Source organism: Zootermopsis nevadensis, unplaced genomic scaffold (genome assembly GCF_977971745.1).
Source record: "Zootermopsis nevadensis isolate Lab colony 2312 unplaced genomic scaffold, Znev_1.0 Znev_ptg000011l, whole genome shotgun sequence".
Lineage (NCBI taxonomy): Eukaryota > Metazoa > Arthropoda > Insecta > Blattodea > Termopsidae > Zootermopsis > Zootermopsis nevadensis.
The window spans coordinates 14,718,893-14,735,512 of NW_028259143.1; the positions used below are offsets into that span (position 1 = coordinate 14,718,893).

Below are 16,620 nucleotides of genomic sequence, written 5' to 3' on the forward strand. Positions count from 1 at the left end.
GAAGCCCCCGGAGGAAAACTCCGTGTTGCCTAGACCACGGCCTTGCCCAACACAAGTTATAAATTCGGGCACCGCCGGGAATCGAACCCGAGACCCCAGGATTACAAGGCCAGCGTTCTAACCGCTAGACCACGGTGGCTATTTCTGAATAATTTATTTATTTATTATTTATTTAGTGTTCTGTCTGACGACAGGTCCATATGAACAGGATCCTTCCATCCTTTTCTCGGACTGGGACCTGTTCATACACGTTCTTGGCAGATGATTCAGAAGTGGTTTGCCATTGCCTTCTTCTGTGTGTGAATGGGATGCCACGGAGAAACCGGGGAAGCCCCCGGAGGAAAACTCCGTGTTGCCTAGACCACGGCCTTGCCCAACACAAGTTATAAATTCGGGCACCGCCGGGAATCGAACCCGAGACCCCAGGATTACAAGGCCAGCGTTCTAACCGCTAGACCACGGTGGCTATTTCTGAATAATTTATTTATTTATTATTTATTTAGTGTTCTGTCTGACGACAGGTCCATATGAACAGGATCCTTCCATCCTTTTCTCGGACTGGGACCTGTTCATATACGTTCTTGGCAGATGATCCAGAAGTGGTTTGCCATTGCCTTCTTCTGTGTGTGAATGGAGTAATTGTTGGGATGCCACGGAGGAAAACTCCGTGTTGCCTAGACCACGGCCTTGCCCAACACAAGTTATAAATTCGGGCACCACCGGGAATCGAACCCGAGATCCCCCAGGATTACAAGGCCAGCGTTCTAACCGCTAGACCACCGTGGCACGTGTTTCTTTATACGGGTAGTTATATGCCATCGTTACAACTGTACAAAATTGACAGACTAAATCTGAATTATCAATTAAAACACCGCGCGTGAGGTTTACTCTCAAACAAATCAATGACGGCTTCCAGTGTGCCAAAACACCAAGCCATTACAGCTTATGGAGCACCATAATCACACCCCGGCCATTTTAAATGGACGGAAAGCAGGCCTACGCGTGATGGCGACCGGACAGGTTTCGAACCCACCACAGGTCACTTCAATGAATGAATTATCTCTGGTGACACAATGATGAATAAGTGTAACAGAAGGAACGTCTAGGAATGGCCGGACGAGGACGGAATCAAGAAGGTTACGTTTATGTGTGCGAGTAACGCAAAAATTAAGAGACTCGAGGTCCTTGTTATTTACTGAGGCTGGCAACAAGGGGGCTGGTTTCAGGGTTGGGTTACCTTCGCATTGCATGCCCTGGTGGATGACTCCGTACAGCAGAGACCCGCAGTGGTCGCAAAATGTAGGGCTACTGTAGGTATGGACTCTGAACCGGTGTTTTGTCCGGGAATCCTGTGGGATACAATCACACGCCCCACTCATACATATGTTAGTCGGGGAAAGAGAAGTAGAGCTGAAATGTAACAAGACATCAAACACCGTTAACACCTGCTTATAACCAAATCCTGAGGAACCTCGACATTTTCTGTTCCGGAAGATTTCCGCTCGAAAAGACACAAATGATCAAAATCAGAAATAGGACATTCACGCTCCATAAAACCGCTGTTACTGAACAGAAAACTTTGATTTCTCTTCTGTACTTCTTTTTCCTGCGTTCGTGCTGTTTAATTTTCTCAGTGAACCATTAAAGTGTTTTACAAACGTCGTGAAGTTTTCCTCCGACGGCTGCCTCAACCATAAAACTTAAGTTGATATAATTGCGTCATATTGTGAATTAAAATTTAATTATTCGTGTTTTTTTCCCCGTCTAATCACAATTGTATATAAATAAATAAAATTTATACATAAAATATTAAAATATCATTTACATATTTGGTACATCTTTTTACTACATGTTTCGGTTACATCGAACCATCTTCAGGTGTAAAGTTAAAAGTTAAAAATTATAATCTTATAAACTAAAACTTAATTACTGTTGTTGTGTAACTTTTGATGATGTTTACTTCCAAATTCATTGGAGTGAGGGTATATTTTGAAGTGATAGTGGTTCAACATTAGCCTGTAACGTAAATAATTTAAATATTTTTAATTATTACTGAACTTGAAAGAACGCTCTTCCTCGGTATGTTCATTTTTTACATTTTTACCTTCCATTATTTATTTTTATCTTATTACATTTTGTCTTCTATACTCGTTCTTTCAAGTTCAGTAATATTTAAAAAAAAATATATTTAAAATTATTTGCGTTACAGGCCAATGTTGAACCACTATCACTTCAAAATGTACCCTCACTCCAATGAATTTGGAAGTAAACATCATCAGAAGTTACACAACAACAGTAATTAAGTTTTAGTTTATAAGATTATAATTTTTAACTTTTAACTTTACACCTGAAGATGGTTCGATGTAACCGAAACATGTAGTAAAAAGATGTACCAAATATGTAAATGATATTTTAATATCTTATGTATAAATTTTATTTATTTATATACAATTGTGATTAGACGGGAAAAAAACACGAATAATCATAAAACTTAAGTTCACTTCAGGACCGCGCTGTCCAGAAAATTCCATACATTTTGCTTAAGGTCGGGGCTTTGCCTCTTTCGTGACAGAAAATATCTTCATCAGATAAATTCCAGCAAAGACACAAAATTACATGACCAGGAAGAGAGAGCAATAAACCGTCTGTTTACCAGAAAATGTTTGTTTTTCCCGCTTTAATAAGTCAGTTTATTACGAGCTGACTGGAGATATTCGCTCTGTATTTTAGAGAGCAGGATTCAATTTTAAACAGGTATTACACTACAGTGCAGGTCACACAGTTCAATCATCACAGCTGAAAACTAGCATTTATCAGATCAGAAGCCACTCCTCCAGATTGGGGCGCTGTTGATTCACAGGCTGACATACACACACACACAAACACACGCACGCAATCATTCGCTCTCTCTCTCTCTGAACCAACGCCACGGTACAAGTGTAAAATGGCAGTTAATCACCAACAAATTACAAATTTAAATACGAGATATTCGAAGAATATTTTTTGATTTTTTTTAGACAAGTACGGTGACCATGTTTATAACTCGAGTATCTTTTGTTGGATCATAAAGATCTTTGAGGGGATGTCTCGTGGAAGACATCACAAAAATCTACTCTGAAACATCTCCCCACGTGGCGGAAGGCCCTTGAAAAATACGTGACGACATATTTTAGAAACACAAATATATTATTAATAATAATATAGTCGAACTCGTTTATAACAGAGAAGATCTGGATAGAAATTATGTATTTTATGCTCAACATTTCACGGTGAAAGCGATCACGTATCTAAGAGTTTCACGGGTATAACGAGCAAATCTTCAAGCCATTATAACCAGCCGTACGAGGGACTAAGACCTATTATTGCTTTGCTCGTTTATGACATCGATAGAAATTTCTAACCCTTTTAACGATATCCACAGTCGACATTCACAGCGTTTGGTTCGATTTCCGCTCTCAGAGTCTCAATTAGAGCTGTACGCCTCACGAAGAACACTGTCCTGGTTCCTCTGGTGTAGCGGAAATCCTCGTAGACCCTGAGGGCGGGGGTGTCGAGGGCCTACGCGGGTTCTCAGTTATCACGGTAAATGTATAGCGATCTCAATGGTTATCCATGGCGGGGGAGGGCAGAATGATTCCGTTCACCACGGCCTCGTTTGAATAGAGCGTGTCCTACGCTGCGGGTGCACGTGATATTGGACATTTTGTTTTTTCCCCAGTCTCTTAATCCTCTTTTCTATCTCTTCCATAATAAGATGGTAAACTTGCGTCATATTGTGATATAATAAGTATATATTAAATCTTGTCCGTCTAATCACAATAATTCTTATTAAATATTAAAATATTACAATAATTAACATTTTAACATTTAAAATATTAAATATTTTAAATGTTAAAATGTTAAAATGTTAATTATTAAATATTTTAAATGTTAAAATGTTAATTATTGTAATATTTTAATATTTAATAATAATTATTGTGATTAGACGGACAAGATTTAATATATACTCTTCCATAATGTTATGGATTCTCAGAAGACCGAGGGAAAGAAATTACCTGGCAAACCAACCAATGAAATTGTCCTGTATCGGTATGAAACATTCAGCCACAATAACGGATATAACGAGCACTTTTACTCTGTCCCTTGGATCTCGTCATAATCGAATCTAACTGTATTTTGTTTACTCGAATTTCTCATAGAAAGACGTACGCCATAGATTACGACAAGATCTCTACCTTCATCTTCTTAAACCAAATGACAGATATTCACGAAAATTGATTTGTACGTTATGACACTGAACACCATCTAGACCACGAATATTTCAATTTTCTACAAAATGAACTAACAACATGGTGGACGTTGAAACTTATGAAATGTAAGAGATATTGGTAGCACTAAAAATATTATAATTTATTAGCAAAATTCTTTTGCAGAATGTTAAACAACACACTGCCTTCGTGCGAAATTATAAATTACTTTTCTGTCTGATAATGAAAATTAATGGGTCACAGGGAGTATAAAAACTTCAGAAGAAAAACACCCAGGATCGGTACCAGTAGTGACTACATACATGTGCTTTCAACATTAAAATATCCACTAATTTCAAGTTTAAAAAAACTCGCTCAGATGAACAGTGGGAGAATTTTTCCGGAATGTTGGCTAATTCCAAAACCATGTGAGTATCTGCTGGTTGTCCTTCCCTGGTATAAATTACAAATTGCGTAGCTACTAGTCAAGCCTTCCGGGTTCAAACCCCGGAGAACCAACCAACCAAAATCCTTTTCCACAAAGGACATGTTGCCTGACGAGATAACCTCTCATCAGCAGCAACAGACCCTAGTTTGAATAATCGAGGCTTCCTTCGCGACAAAACCCCAGTTAGCGTAAGCAAATTCCCGTTTTAGTCATAAGGCTCTGTTTACACTTTCCAGCAATGCGTTTCGTACGCAGGAATGGTGTACCCTAGCGAGCGATGATGTCTCGCGTTTCCACAGGACTCCGTCCTTAGTTTGCTTTTTGGTTGGTTGGTACCCGTCAAGCAGTTTTCCCCAGTCATCTGTCACTTCATCTCTCTCTGGTCCAGATATTCTTGTGAGCACCCCATTCTCAATCATCGTCAATCTGAGTTCTTGTCTTAAGGGCAGAGACAAAGCTTGAAGCCTATGCAAATGAATTTCCATCTTCACGTTCTCATGCAGCACACCAGAAAATAAACCATTCTGAACTTCACGGAGACAAAAGCTACCCAATGCATCTTTTCTCTCATGAACGCAAGTTGATTGGCTACCACCGCTCCTAAATATTTCAAATAAGTTAAGTAAAGCCTGAATACATTTTGCATTAAACCTAGAACTGAAGGCAGACGCACGTCCTCCTTAACACAAGAACATACACAATCTCCCTAAAGAAAGATGTCTGTCTTCCGGGTTGCAGCGACGTTTAGTTCGGTACACGTTTACCGACGTTTCAGAGGTCCTTGCTACCAACATTATCAGGGAAATGAAGCCGTCAACACCACACGGAAAATTCTCATTCAATGTGTTTTATTGTCTTACATTTCCGATAAAAAATATAAGTGAGATCCAAAGGGAGAGGAAATAAAGGATAGCAAAATAGAATCGGCAAATGAAAAGAAGGAAGGCATAGAGGATGATCGCTTGACGACGGAAATAGGGGCCAGAAAACAAAAGAAAATATGAAAGACACGATATTAATCAAACAAGAAGGCAGTTCTAAAGACAAAGTTACTGCTGAAGAAATACATCCAACGTGGCATAACACTAGGAACAACACAAGCCAGGAAGATTTCTGTCTTCTGGGTTCTTGCGCTGTGTAGACTGGTAGATGTTAACCAACGTTTCAGAGGTCATACTGCCTCCGTCATCAGAGTATGAAGATTTCTGTCTTCTGGGTTGTTGCGCTGTGTAGTCTGGTAGATGTTAACCAACGTTTCAGAGGTCATACTGCCTCCGTCATCAGGGCGATGAATCGATGGTATGACCTCTGAAACGTTAGTAAGCATCGACCAGACTACACAGCGCAACAACCCAGAAGACAGAAATCTTCGTACTCTGATGACGGAGGCAGTATGACCTCTGAAACGTCGGCAAACATCTACCAGACTACACAGCGCAACAACCCATAAGACAGCCATCTTCATATTCTGATGACGGAGGCAGTATGACCTCCGAAACCTTGGTAAACATCGACCAGACTACACCGCGCAACAACCCAGAAGACAGAAATCTTCATGCTCTGATGACGGAGGCAGTATGACCTCTGGGACGTTGGTAAACATCTACCAGACTACACAACGCAACAACCCAGAAGACAGAAATCTTCATACTCTGATGACGGAGGCAGTATGACCTCTGAAACCTTGGTAAACATCGACCAGACTACACCGCGCAACAACCCAGAAGACAGAAATCTTCATGCTCTGATGACGGAGGCAGTATGACCTCTGGGACGTTGGTAAACATCTACCAGACTACACAACGCAACAACCCAGAAGACAGAAATCTTCATACTCTGATGACGGAGGCAGTATGACCTCTGAAACGTTGGTTAACATCGACCAGACTACACAGCGCAACAACCCAGAAGACAGAAATCTTCATACTCGCCACTGTGAAAACCTCAAATCATACAACATAAGCCACCTTTTATGAATATCGTGTTACAGACAAATGCACTGTATAAATGCAGGATGTGACTGGCCACGGATTGGACGACTGGGGTTCGATCCCCGACGGGGGCAGCGAATTTTTCGTCTAGGCTCTGGGGCCCACCCTCCTATCCAATGGGTACCGGGGTCCTTTCCCGTGGGTAAAGCGCGGCCGGGGCTCGACTCTGACCACTCACCCCATCAGGTGCCAACGTTGAGAACGAGTAGGAGCTGTACCATCTCTCCCCTCAAGCGCCTGCATGGCGTGTAGTGGGGCAGCTTTATTTTACTTTACTTACTAGATGAAGGTACTTATACTGTGTGTGCGGGAACCATGCAGTGTCTATTGTGTTTTAAACGTAGGAATTCCGGACTGAGGCGAGAAGCAACAGACGTTACCGAGTGAATCTGTTTGTGCTCACTGAGATCGGCGACTGTCAAGCAGGACGACCACTTTCAGGAACTTTGAACGTTTGGTTCGAAAGAAAACAAGTTTAGAATGTAATTTCTCGACTAGTAGGATTTCTTATTAGGTCAATTAACCTCTTTTTGTAGACAGCGGAGCTCACGAATTAACATACAAATGGGAATTGTTTATAAAGTGTAAAAGTTTATTTATATCCGTTTCTAAACTTTTTACGATGATCCTTATTGGAACGGAAACGGTTCATCAGACGAGAGACTGTCGATTTATTTCGCACAGGAAATTCGAGAAATATATCCCTAAACGCATTTCAGCAACTGAAGTACGAACGAGATGCCGGGCAGAGTTCGACAACGAACACTCGCTGCACTTGTGAAAAAGACATCCTCGCACTTCGAATGTTGGAAGACAACTGACGGACTGGAGCGAGCAGATTACATCACGTGACCTGCGTGGACTCCTGTACAGTCAGTGTCGTGTTCATTCGCCTTTTTCTTCTCAATGCTATTACGGATTAGGCGTGTCACAATTCAGAATTGCTTCTGAAACTCTGAACCAGTTTCGACATTTGTAAGGACAACACAACACAGAAAGGCAGGGACAAATATCCATATACTGAGTGGGATTCGAACCCACGGTCCCAGTATGAAAGTAGAAAACGAAGTACCACGCCTCAATCCGAGCATCTACTCTGACGGGCAAGTGTGGTTATCAATTCAATCAACTATGTTAATGTGGATTGAGTGGATTTTCGATCACCGCGTATCAAACACACGTCCTCATTATTTTCTCAATTTCCGTCTTCTCATTTCTCCATCAATTGCTGTGCTGAATTCATGTTTAACAGAACCTGAGTTACTAAGATACAAAATAAAATAAATACATAGTGTATTATTAAACATGAAATTGTAAATTATTATTATTATATGATAAAATAACTCTGGCTTTCTGAAACCTGATAATTTTAATTAAACTGACCAGATATTATATCCCAGCAGAAATTTACTCAAAAACAGTCTTGTTAGTCTCTTACATATTGTTTCTTAAGGTAGAACGTTACAATTTGTAAATCGATCATTCGATGCGGAACGTGAAATGATATTTTAAATATTTTATATTTTATTATCTTATTAAAATTGTGATTTGACGTAAAATATTAAAATATTAAAATACTGTTTCTTACTTATTTCGGACAAGTGAGAAGAATCCATGTAAAAAATGCAAGCCAACACTTTTATAGCATAAATGCCAATGCATTTTACATAATTAAAAGAAACAATATTAAAAAGATCCAAATTATCAGAGGATTTTTAAATTAAGTACGGCAACTCAATGTTTCAGGCCACTGACAGGTTCTCCACTTATTTAACAACTCTGTTCCAACTGTTATATTTCACACAGATGAGCTAAGATGATCCTGAGCGAGTTGATTAGGTAGGACATAATTCTTGATCTGTGAAACGAATTTAATACCTTGTATTTTACGGCAGTCCTTGACCAGATGCCACATGAAACCCGCGCGTGCAAGTTCTAAATGTTTATTACTTTCACAGAACGTACTATATTCTGAATTGGCAGGCGACTGGTATTTTCTTGTTCAAAGCGTGTCATTAAACTTCATGTTCCGTGTAACCTCGACACCCTGAGGATTGTCAGAAGTGTCCGAAGGAAACATTCGACTTCGACATCTCTCTCTCTGTACACCTCCAGAAACACACCCGAACAGAGAAACAGCATTCCAGAGAACAAAACCCAGTCGAAAACGTCGGATTACCTCAGCTCTTGTACGAAGTTCGTGAAGGCGATTAAAGTGATTGAAGACCCTGCGTGGTTCGATGAAGAATCGATACAACAAAACACCACTAAATCAAGCAGTTGATAAATGAAGTTTACTTCAATCGACATTTTTACAAGCTCCTGGGTAATATTTTATCATGTAAAAACAGCATTAGAAGATTTCCGTCTTCTGGGTTGCGCTGTGTAGTCTGGTAGATGTTAACCAACGTTTCAGAGGTCATACTGCCTCCGTCATCAGAGTATGAAGATTGCTGTCTTCTGGGTTGTTGCACTATGTAGTCTGGTCGATGTTTACCAACGTTTCAGAGGTCATACTGCCTCCGTCATCACAGTATGAAGATTGCTGTATTCTGGGTTGTTGCGCTGTGTAGTCTGGTAGATGTTTACCAATGTTTCAGAGGTCATACTGCCTCCGTCATCAGAGTATGAAGATTTCTGTCTTCTGGGTTGTTGCGCTGTGTAGTCTGGTCGATGTTTACCAACGTTTCAGAGGTCATACTGCCTCCGTCATCAGAGTATGAAGATTTCTGTCTTCTGGGTTGTTGCGCTGTGTAGTCTGGTCGATGTTTACCAACGTTTCAGAGGTCATACTGCCTCCGTCATCAGAGTATGAAGATTTCTGTCTTCTGGGTTGTTGCGCTGTGTAGTCTGGTCGATGTTTACCAACGTTTCAGAGGTCATACTGCCTCCGTCATCAGAGTATAAAGATTTCTGTCTTCTTGGTTGTTGCGCTGTGTAGTCCGGTCGATGTTTAACAACGTTTCAGAGGTCATGCTGCCTCCGTCATCAGAGTATGAAGATTTCTGTCTTCTGGGTTGTTGCGCTGTGTAGTCTGGTAGATGTTTAACAACGTTTCAGAGGTCATACTGCCTCCGTCATCAGAGTATGAAGATTTCTGTCTTCTGGGTTGTTGCGCTGTGTAGTCTGGTCGATGTTTACCAACGTTTCAGAGGTCATACTGCCTCCGTCATCAGAGTATGAAGATTTCTGTGTTCTGGATTATTGCGCTGTGTAGTCTGGTCGATGTTTACCAACGTTTCAGAGGTCATACTGCCTCCGTCATCAGAGTATGAAGATTTCTGTCTTCTGGGTTGTTGCGCTGTGTAGTCTGGTCGATGTTTACCAACGTTTCAGAGGTCATACTGCCTCCGTCATCAGAGTATGAAGATTTCTGTCTTCTGGGTTGTTGCGCTGTGTAGTCTGGTAGATGTTTACCAACGTTTCAGAGGTCATACTGCCTCCGTCATCAGAGTATGAAGATTTCTGTCTTCTGGGTTGTTGCGCTGTGTAGTCTGGTAGATGTTTACCAACATTTCAGAGGACATACTGCCTCCGTCATCAGAGTATGAAGATTTCTGTCTTCTGGGTTGTTGCGCTGTGTAGTCTGGTCGATGTTTACCAACGTTTCAGAGGTCATACTGCCTCCGTCATCAGAGTATGAAAATTTCTGTCTTCTGGGTTGTTGCGCTGTGTAGTCTGGTCGATGTTTACCAACGTTTCAGAGGTCATACTGCCTCCGTCATCAGAGTATGAAGATTTCTGTCTTCTGGGTTGTTGCGCTGTGTAGTCTGGTAGATGTTTACCAACGTTTCAGAGGTCATGCTGCCTCCGTCATCAGAGTATGAAGATTTCTGTCTTCTGGGTTCTTGCGCTGTGTAGTCTGGTAGATGTTTACCAACGTTTCGGAGGTCATACTGCCTCCGTCTTCAGGGCGATGAATCGATGGTATGACCTCTGAAACGTTGGTAAACGTCTACGAGATTACACGGCGCTACAAACCAGAAGAGGGCTATCTTCGAACCCACCGCCGTGAAAACCTCAAACTCCACTTTCTTCGAAATCATCACACACGCACCCTTATATTATACTAAAGTCGTCTTCGGATTCAGAAACTAAGTCCACAATGAAGATCGGGACACCATAAACAAAGCTGCACAGACTTTCTCTCAAGGAAAGTCAAATGGAAATTTGAAACTTTTGACAAAGTTCGACAGTGCTGGTCAGCGGGAGAAAATTGTAAATGCTGAACTTCCAAAGACACGCCTCATTCTGTAACCAAAGACGAAGAAATAAACTTCGAAGAATCTTGGGGTCGGTTGAGGAGGAAATTCTAGTTCCCAATCTTCCACAAACCTGTCCAGTAGTGTTAGACAATATTACGTACCATTTCGTACAAACGAAAAAACGTCACACTCTGGCACTGGAAGAGTGGTAATTCTGGAGTGGCTTGAGAAGAAATATAAACTGCGAAGAAATGACGAAAATAAAAGTACTTCAGCGTCTTCAGATTCATCGTCCACCACCAAAATATGTAATAGATTTCATCTTCCAAAAACACTCATATAACTCTGACCTAGATGCAACATAATCTACTTGGAATATTACAAACACCCATGTAGCTCATAAAAATGTTGGCCAGAGTGCAACTGATATTCAAAACCTTACTGCGCAAGTTATAGGGCGTAAAAGCGCGAAAGATTGAAAAAGCACTACTTCAGATGTTATGCAAATTATTAAATAAATTTTGCAACATTTGCATAACACAATTCGAAATCCAACAACGCACAACTTAACATTTAAATTCCACTGACTGATAGATTGTTCAGGATGATCGATAAGTCACTCAACCCATACGTGACACATTTTCTACCCGTCAAAAAATTAATTGCACTGCAATGAGAAAAAAACATTATACTATGTATTGGAAACGTCCACTCCGTTCCTCGTGTCCGACACAACCTGGTGAAATGTCTTTGCAGTGATATTTCAAATACACAGCTCAGTAGTTTGCATCGCTTCTCCTGAAGCACGCGGGCTGCCTCCGTACGCGTTCTCCTTCAAAAGAACCCCAAAGACAGAAATCCGGTGGTACCAAATCCGGGGATAGAGGGGCACAAGTCTCCAGAAATAATGCGACCACCAACAATTCTCTCAACGTGTGCATTGCTGAATTTCATGTCAGTGCTGAAACCAGGAGTCTTGTTCGTCAACTTCCAAAATGGAAACAAAATCCTGGCGACGTTCAGCTGTTGTCGTTTCAATGAAGAATACGGGACCAATTATTCCCAGTGGAGAAGCAGAACGCCATACTCCGACTTTTAAGGAGCGTAATTGAGTGTCGCGGAAGGCAAGCGGATTTTCACCGCTCTATGTTCTGCTGTTTTGGCCATTAACATACCCTCACAGGTGGAGCCATGTTTCATCACAACGACAAAGTTTATTCAAAATGTCAATAACCCATCAGAATGAATGTGCAAACAATCTGTAGTAATGAGGTCCCTTTTTGTTCGTGCATAAAATTTTAAAATCTCCGTAGCTTTACGTACACATCCGTTGGGTAATCCAGACAGCGGAAAGCTTTCTCAGCAACTTCCGCTGAGTGCGTCGTCACTTTACACTGAAAGTCAACCAGAATGTGTTTTTGTCCAGCATTCTTCCTGCGTCATGGAAACGGTTCACCAGACGAGATGCTGTCGATTTGTTTGGCACAGGAGAATCGGGAAATGTATTCCTACACTCAATGTCGCAAGTCACGCAAGAACGAGATGCGAGTCAGGTAATTTCGACAATTAACACTCGTTGCACTAGTGACAAAGACATCCTTCAAATTTCGAAGACAACTGACAGATTGACGCAAACAGGTAATAACCTAAGGTAACCCGCATGGTTTCTTGTTGTGTTCATTAATCCTATCGAAATGTATAGGATACGGCATTTTTGAATAAACGTTCCAGAGGTCTTTGCTGCCTCCATCATCGCCCTGATAGTCTGGTAGAAGTTTACCGACGTTTCAGAGGTCTCTGCTACCTCCATCATCGCCCCGATAGTCTGGTAGAAGTTTACCGACGTTTCAGAGGTCTCTCCTGCCTCCATCATCGCCCTGATAGTCTGGTAGAAGTTTACCGACGTTTCAGAGGTCTCTGTTGCCTCCATCATCGCCCTGATAGTCTGGTAGAAGTTTACCGACGTTTCAGAGGTCTCTGCTGCCTCCATCATCGCCCCGATAGTCTGGTAGAAGTTTACCGACGTTTCAGAGGTCTCTCCTGCCTCCATCATCGCCCTGATAGTCTGGTAGAAGTTTACCGACGTTTCAGAGGTCTCTGTTGCCTCCATCATCGCCCTGATAGTCTGGTAGAAGTTTACCGACGTTTCAGAGGTCTCTCCTGCCTCCATCATCGCCCTGATAGTCTGGTAGAAGTTTACCGACTTTTCAGAGGTCTCTCCTGCCTCCATCATCGCCCTGATAGTCTGGTAGAAGTTCACCGACGTTTCAGAGGTCTCTGTTGCCTCCATCATCGCCCTGATAGTCTGGTAGAAGTTTACCGACGTTTCAGAGGTCTCTCCTGCCTCCATCATCGCCCTGATAGTCTGGTAGAAGTTTACCGACGTTTCAGAGGTCTCTCCTGCCTCCATCATCGCCCTGATAGTCTGGTAGAAGTTTACCGACGTTTCAGAGGTCTCTCCTGCCTCCATCATCGCCCTGATAGTCTGGTAGAAGTTTACCGACGTTTCAGAGGTCTCTGTTGCCTCCATCATCGCCCTGATAGTCTGGTAGAAGTTTACCGACGTTTCAGAGGTCTCTCCTGCCTCCATCATCGCCCTGATAGTCTGGTAAAAGTTTACCGACGTTTCAGAGGTCTCTGTTGCCTCCATCATCGCCCTGATAGTCTGGTAGAAGTTTACCGACTTTTCAGAGGTCTCTCCTGCCTCCATCATCGCCCTGATAGTCTGGTAGAAGTTTACCGACGTTTCAGAGGTCTCTGTTGCCTCCATCATCGCCCTGATAGTCTGGTAGAAGTTTACCGACGTTTCAGAGGTCTCTGTTGCCTCCATCATCGCCCTGATAGTCTGGTAGAAGTTTACCGACTTTTCAGAGGTCTCTCCTGCCTCCATCATCGCCCTGATAGTCTGGTAGAAGTTTACCGACGTTTCAGAGGTCTCTGTTGCCTCCATCATCGCCCTGATAGTCTGGTAGAAGTTTACCGACGTTTCAGAGGTCTCTCCTGCCTCCATCATCGCCCTGATAGTCTGGTAGAAGTTTACCGACTTTTCAGAGGTCTCTCCTGCCTCCATCATCGCCCTGATAGTCTGGTAGAAGTTTACCGACGTTTCAGAGGTCTCTGTTGCCTCCATCATCGCCATGATAGTCTGGTAGAAGTTTACCGACGTTTCAGAGGTCTCTCCTGCCTCCATCATCGCCCCGATAGTCTGGTAGAAGTTTACCGACGTTTCAGAGGTCTCTCCTGCCTCCATCATCGCCCTGATAGTCTGGTAGAAGTTTACCGACGTTTCAGAGGTCTCTCCTGCCTCCATCATCGCCCTGATAGTCTGGTAGAAGTTTACCGACGTTTCAGAGGTCTCTCCTGCCTCCATCATCGCCCTGATAGTCTGGTAGAAATTTACCGACGTTTCAGGGGTCTCTGTTGCTTACAGAAAAGTAGAACAAGCGCATGGTCACATGGAAGTCTACGACATAGGCGTAAGCTTTAAAATGAAGCTGCTCTGTTGTTGATATTTCGGTTTGTTTGTTTTTGTCTTCTCGATGTCCGAAGTTAATGTGCAATTGTCCTGTTCATAACAGCACGCCACTGATGCTCTTCTTAAGCCAAATTAAAATTCCCATCCTGTTTCTAAGCTTAATTTTCAGATTATCCTAGCATCTGAGTCTAGGTCTTCCAATTGGTTAATTCCCTTCAAGGTTTCTAATGAAAACGTTCGATACATTTTTCAAACTCCGTTTCAAGCATCCTACGGAGGAAATAATAAGACCAAGAAATTGATGTCAGTGACCGATCCCTGGTCATTCTGTTGGCAGTTTGCTGTCAATTGTCAGCCGCCATGCAGAAGTAAAGCCTGTTACGTTTCACTGGTACCGAACTGCTCAGAATGAATTGAAATATGATAGACGCATAATTGTATATACAGGGTTAGTCTAAATGATGTTTCCGATTCGAAAGACATGTTACTCACGTTTAATGAAATTCAGATGCACAAAATTGGTACCGATGGAAAGAGAAACTCTCCAAGTTTTGTTTCAGTTCATCACAGGTGTTCAATGTGAGCCCCCTTGGTAACTCGGAACACACCCAGCCTTTAGTCGAGTTCCTCCCAGACACTTGTTTCCTCGCTTACTGACGGGCGGCCGTTTTCTTAAATTCGGAATACCACTTACGAATTGTACGCCCACTGGGTGAATCTGCCGCAAACTTGGTTCTCATATGCCGTTGCATACTAATAACAGACCGGCGAACGTGGAAATCCACGACACAAAAAACATTTTCTCTCATATCGCCCCTAGCGGCGAACAGTGTTACTACGCGGCCGCGCGAAGTATGCCAACATAAACTTGGAGAGTTTCTCCTTCCATCGGTACCAATTTTGTTCATCTGAATTTCATTAAACGTGAGTAACATGTGTTTCAAATCTGGAACATCATTTAGACTAACCCTGTATAACAGCGTTGTGGCAACATAAAGCGACTATTTAGCGATGCGTGACAAGACAGGATGATCGCGTTTCATGGAATTGAGAGACCTGGATATAAGACAGAAGTTGCGTATTTCAAAATACTTTCCAGGCACGTCATTGGAGGAGACTAATCAAAACCACGAAAAACATTACTTATGATATTAGGAGTTCAGGCTGAAATTCGAACTGCACACATCCAAAAAAAAAAGGTCACTTGTTAAGTGTGACAAAGGACAAAATATTTGTGACAAAAGCGAAGATTTCATTTTGAACAAAAGAAAAAATAGTTCAAGAACGTACAGGTACTCACTCATTACAGCAATCTGGAGTACTGACAGGCCAGTTATTTAGGGAACAGCTGATGGACGTATCTTCTCGAAGAAACGAATTACGTAAAAATATTTCCTACGGTTTTACGAGCAAAAACAAGCCGACACTCTTATGTCAACATCTGCTATACGTCTTCGCTCTAAGTTAGGACGATAGAGACGCATCAAGGCCAGACTCTAATACATTAAAAATCAACTCCACAGTTCGTTAAATTCGTCCTGTTTCACAGTACACGAAGCTTTAACACGGCTTACAGATTCCGTATCGACGTTCGGCGATGTGTCACTGTAAGCAAGTGAAGAACTTGGTCTGACATCTCAGAAGATCGACTGCTGAAGAAATTCAGTAGCGTCCATACACGCCCGCATTCAAAGTCATATCCGATCCACGCTCAAATGTCCAGTATTTATCTAACACCAATTTAATATCAGGAGCACAGGCCACAACCCCGAAAATCAGTCCTCTGATGGAGTCAGGGTGAAGACTTTTCTGTACCTTGGAAACTAACAACGCTTGAATGTGGGCAAACGACACGACCTCGGGCAATGTCTTGAGTTTGAGTTCCGATGAAGATGGTTCTTATATACGAGGTGTGATCGGAAAGATTAAAGACTGTGTCAATAGAGGGCGAACCGGATGTAGTACGAGCTTCTGCCTTTAGGGGGTGCGGCCTACATTCATAGTGAATCAGTGTGCCAGCCGGCATCATCGAATTAGCATTTGTTTCTTAGTTACGGGCGTTTTGGTAGTGCATTACACCGACCCTCCTGCGATTTCGGAATGGCGTGTGCATCAAATTTTGCCAAAGACTCGCCAAAACGGCTACGGAAACCTATGAAATGCTAAAGCAAGCATTTGGGGAGTCCGCAATGGGTCGTGCACAAACTTTTGAGTGGCATTCACGTTTTAAAAATGGCCGAACCTCTGTCGATGA

General features: G+C 42.3%; 1 protein-coding gene across 7 annotated transcripts in view; it reads right to left on the reverse strand.

The window, feature by feature from the left end:
- Pkc53E (Protein C kinase 53E) overlaps positions 1-16,620 on the reverse strand; it is a 275,095-nt gene that overhangs the window by 140,514 nt on the left and 117,961 nt on the right. For 2 of the 7 annotated variants that reach the window (XM_087346886.1, XM_087346881.1), the window contains exon 4: positions 1,238-1,349. The exons of the other annotated variants lie outside the window; for them this stretch is intronic. In XM_087346886.1, the coding sequence (XP_087203012.1) occupies positions 1,238-1,349 (112 nt within the window). The remainder of the gene's footprint in view (positions 1-1,237; positions 1,350-16,620) is intronic. 7 annotated transcript variants of the gene reach the window in all.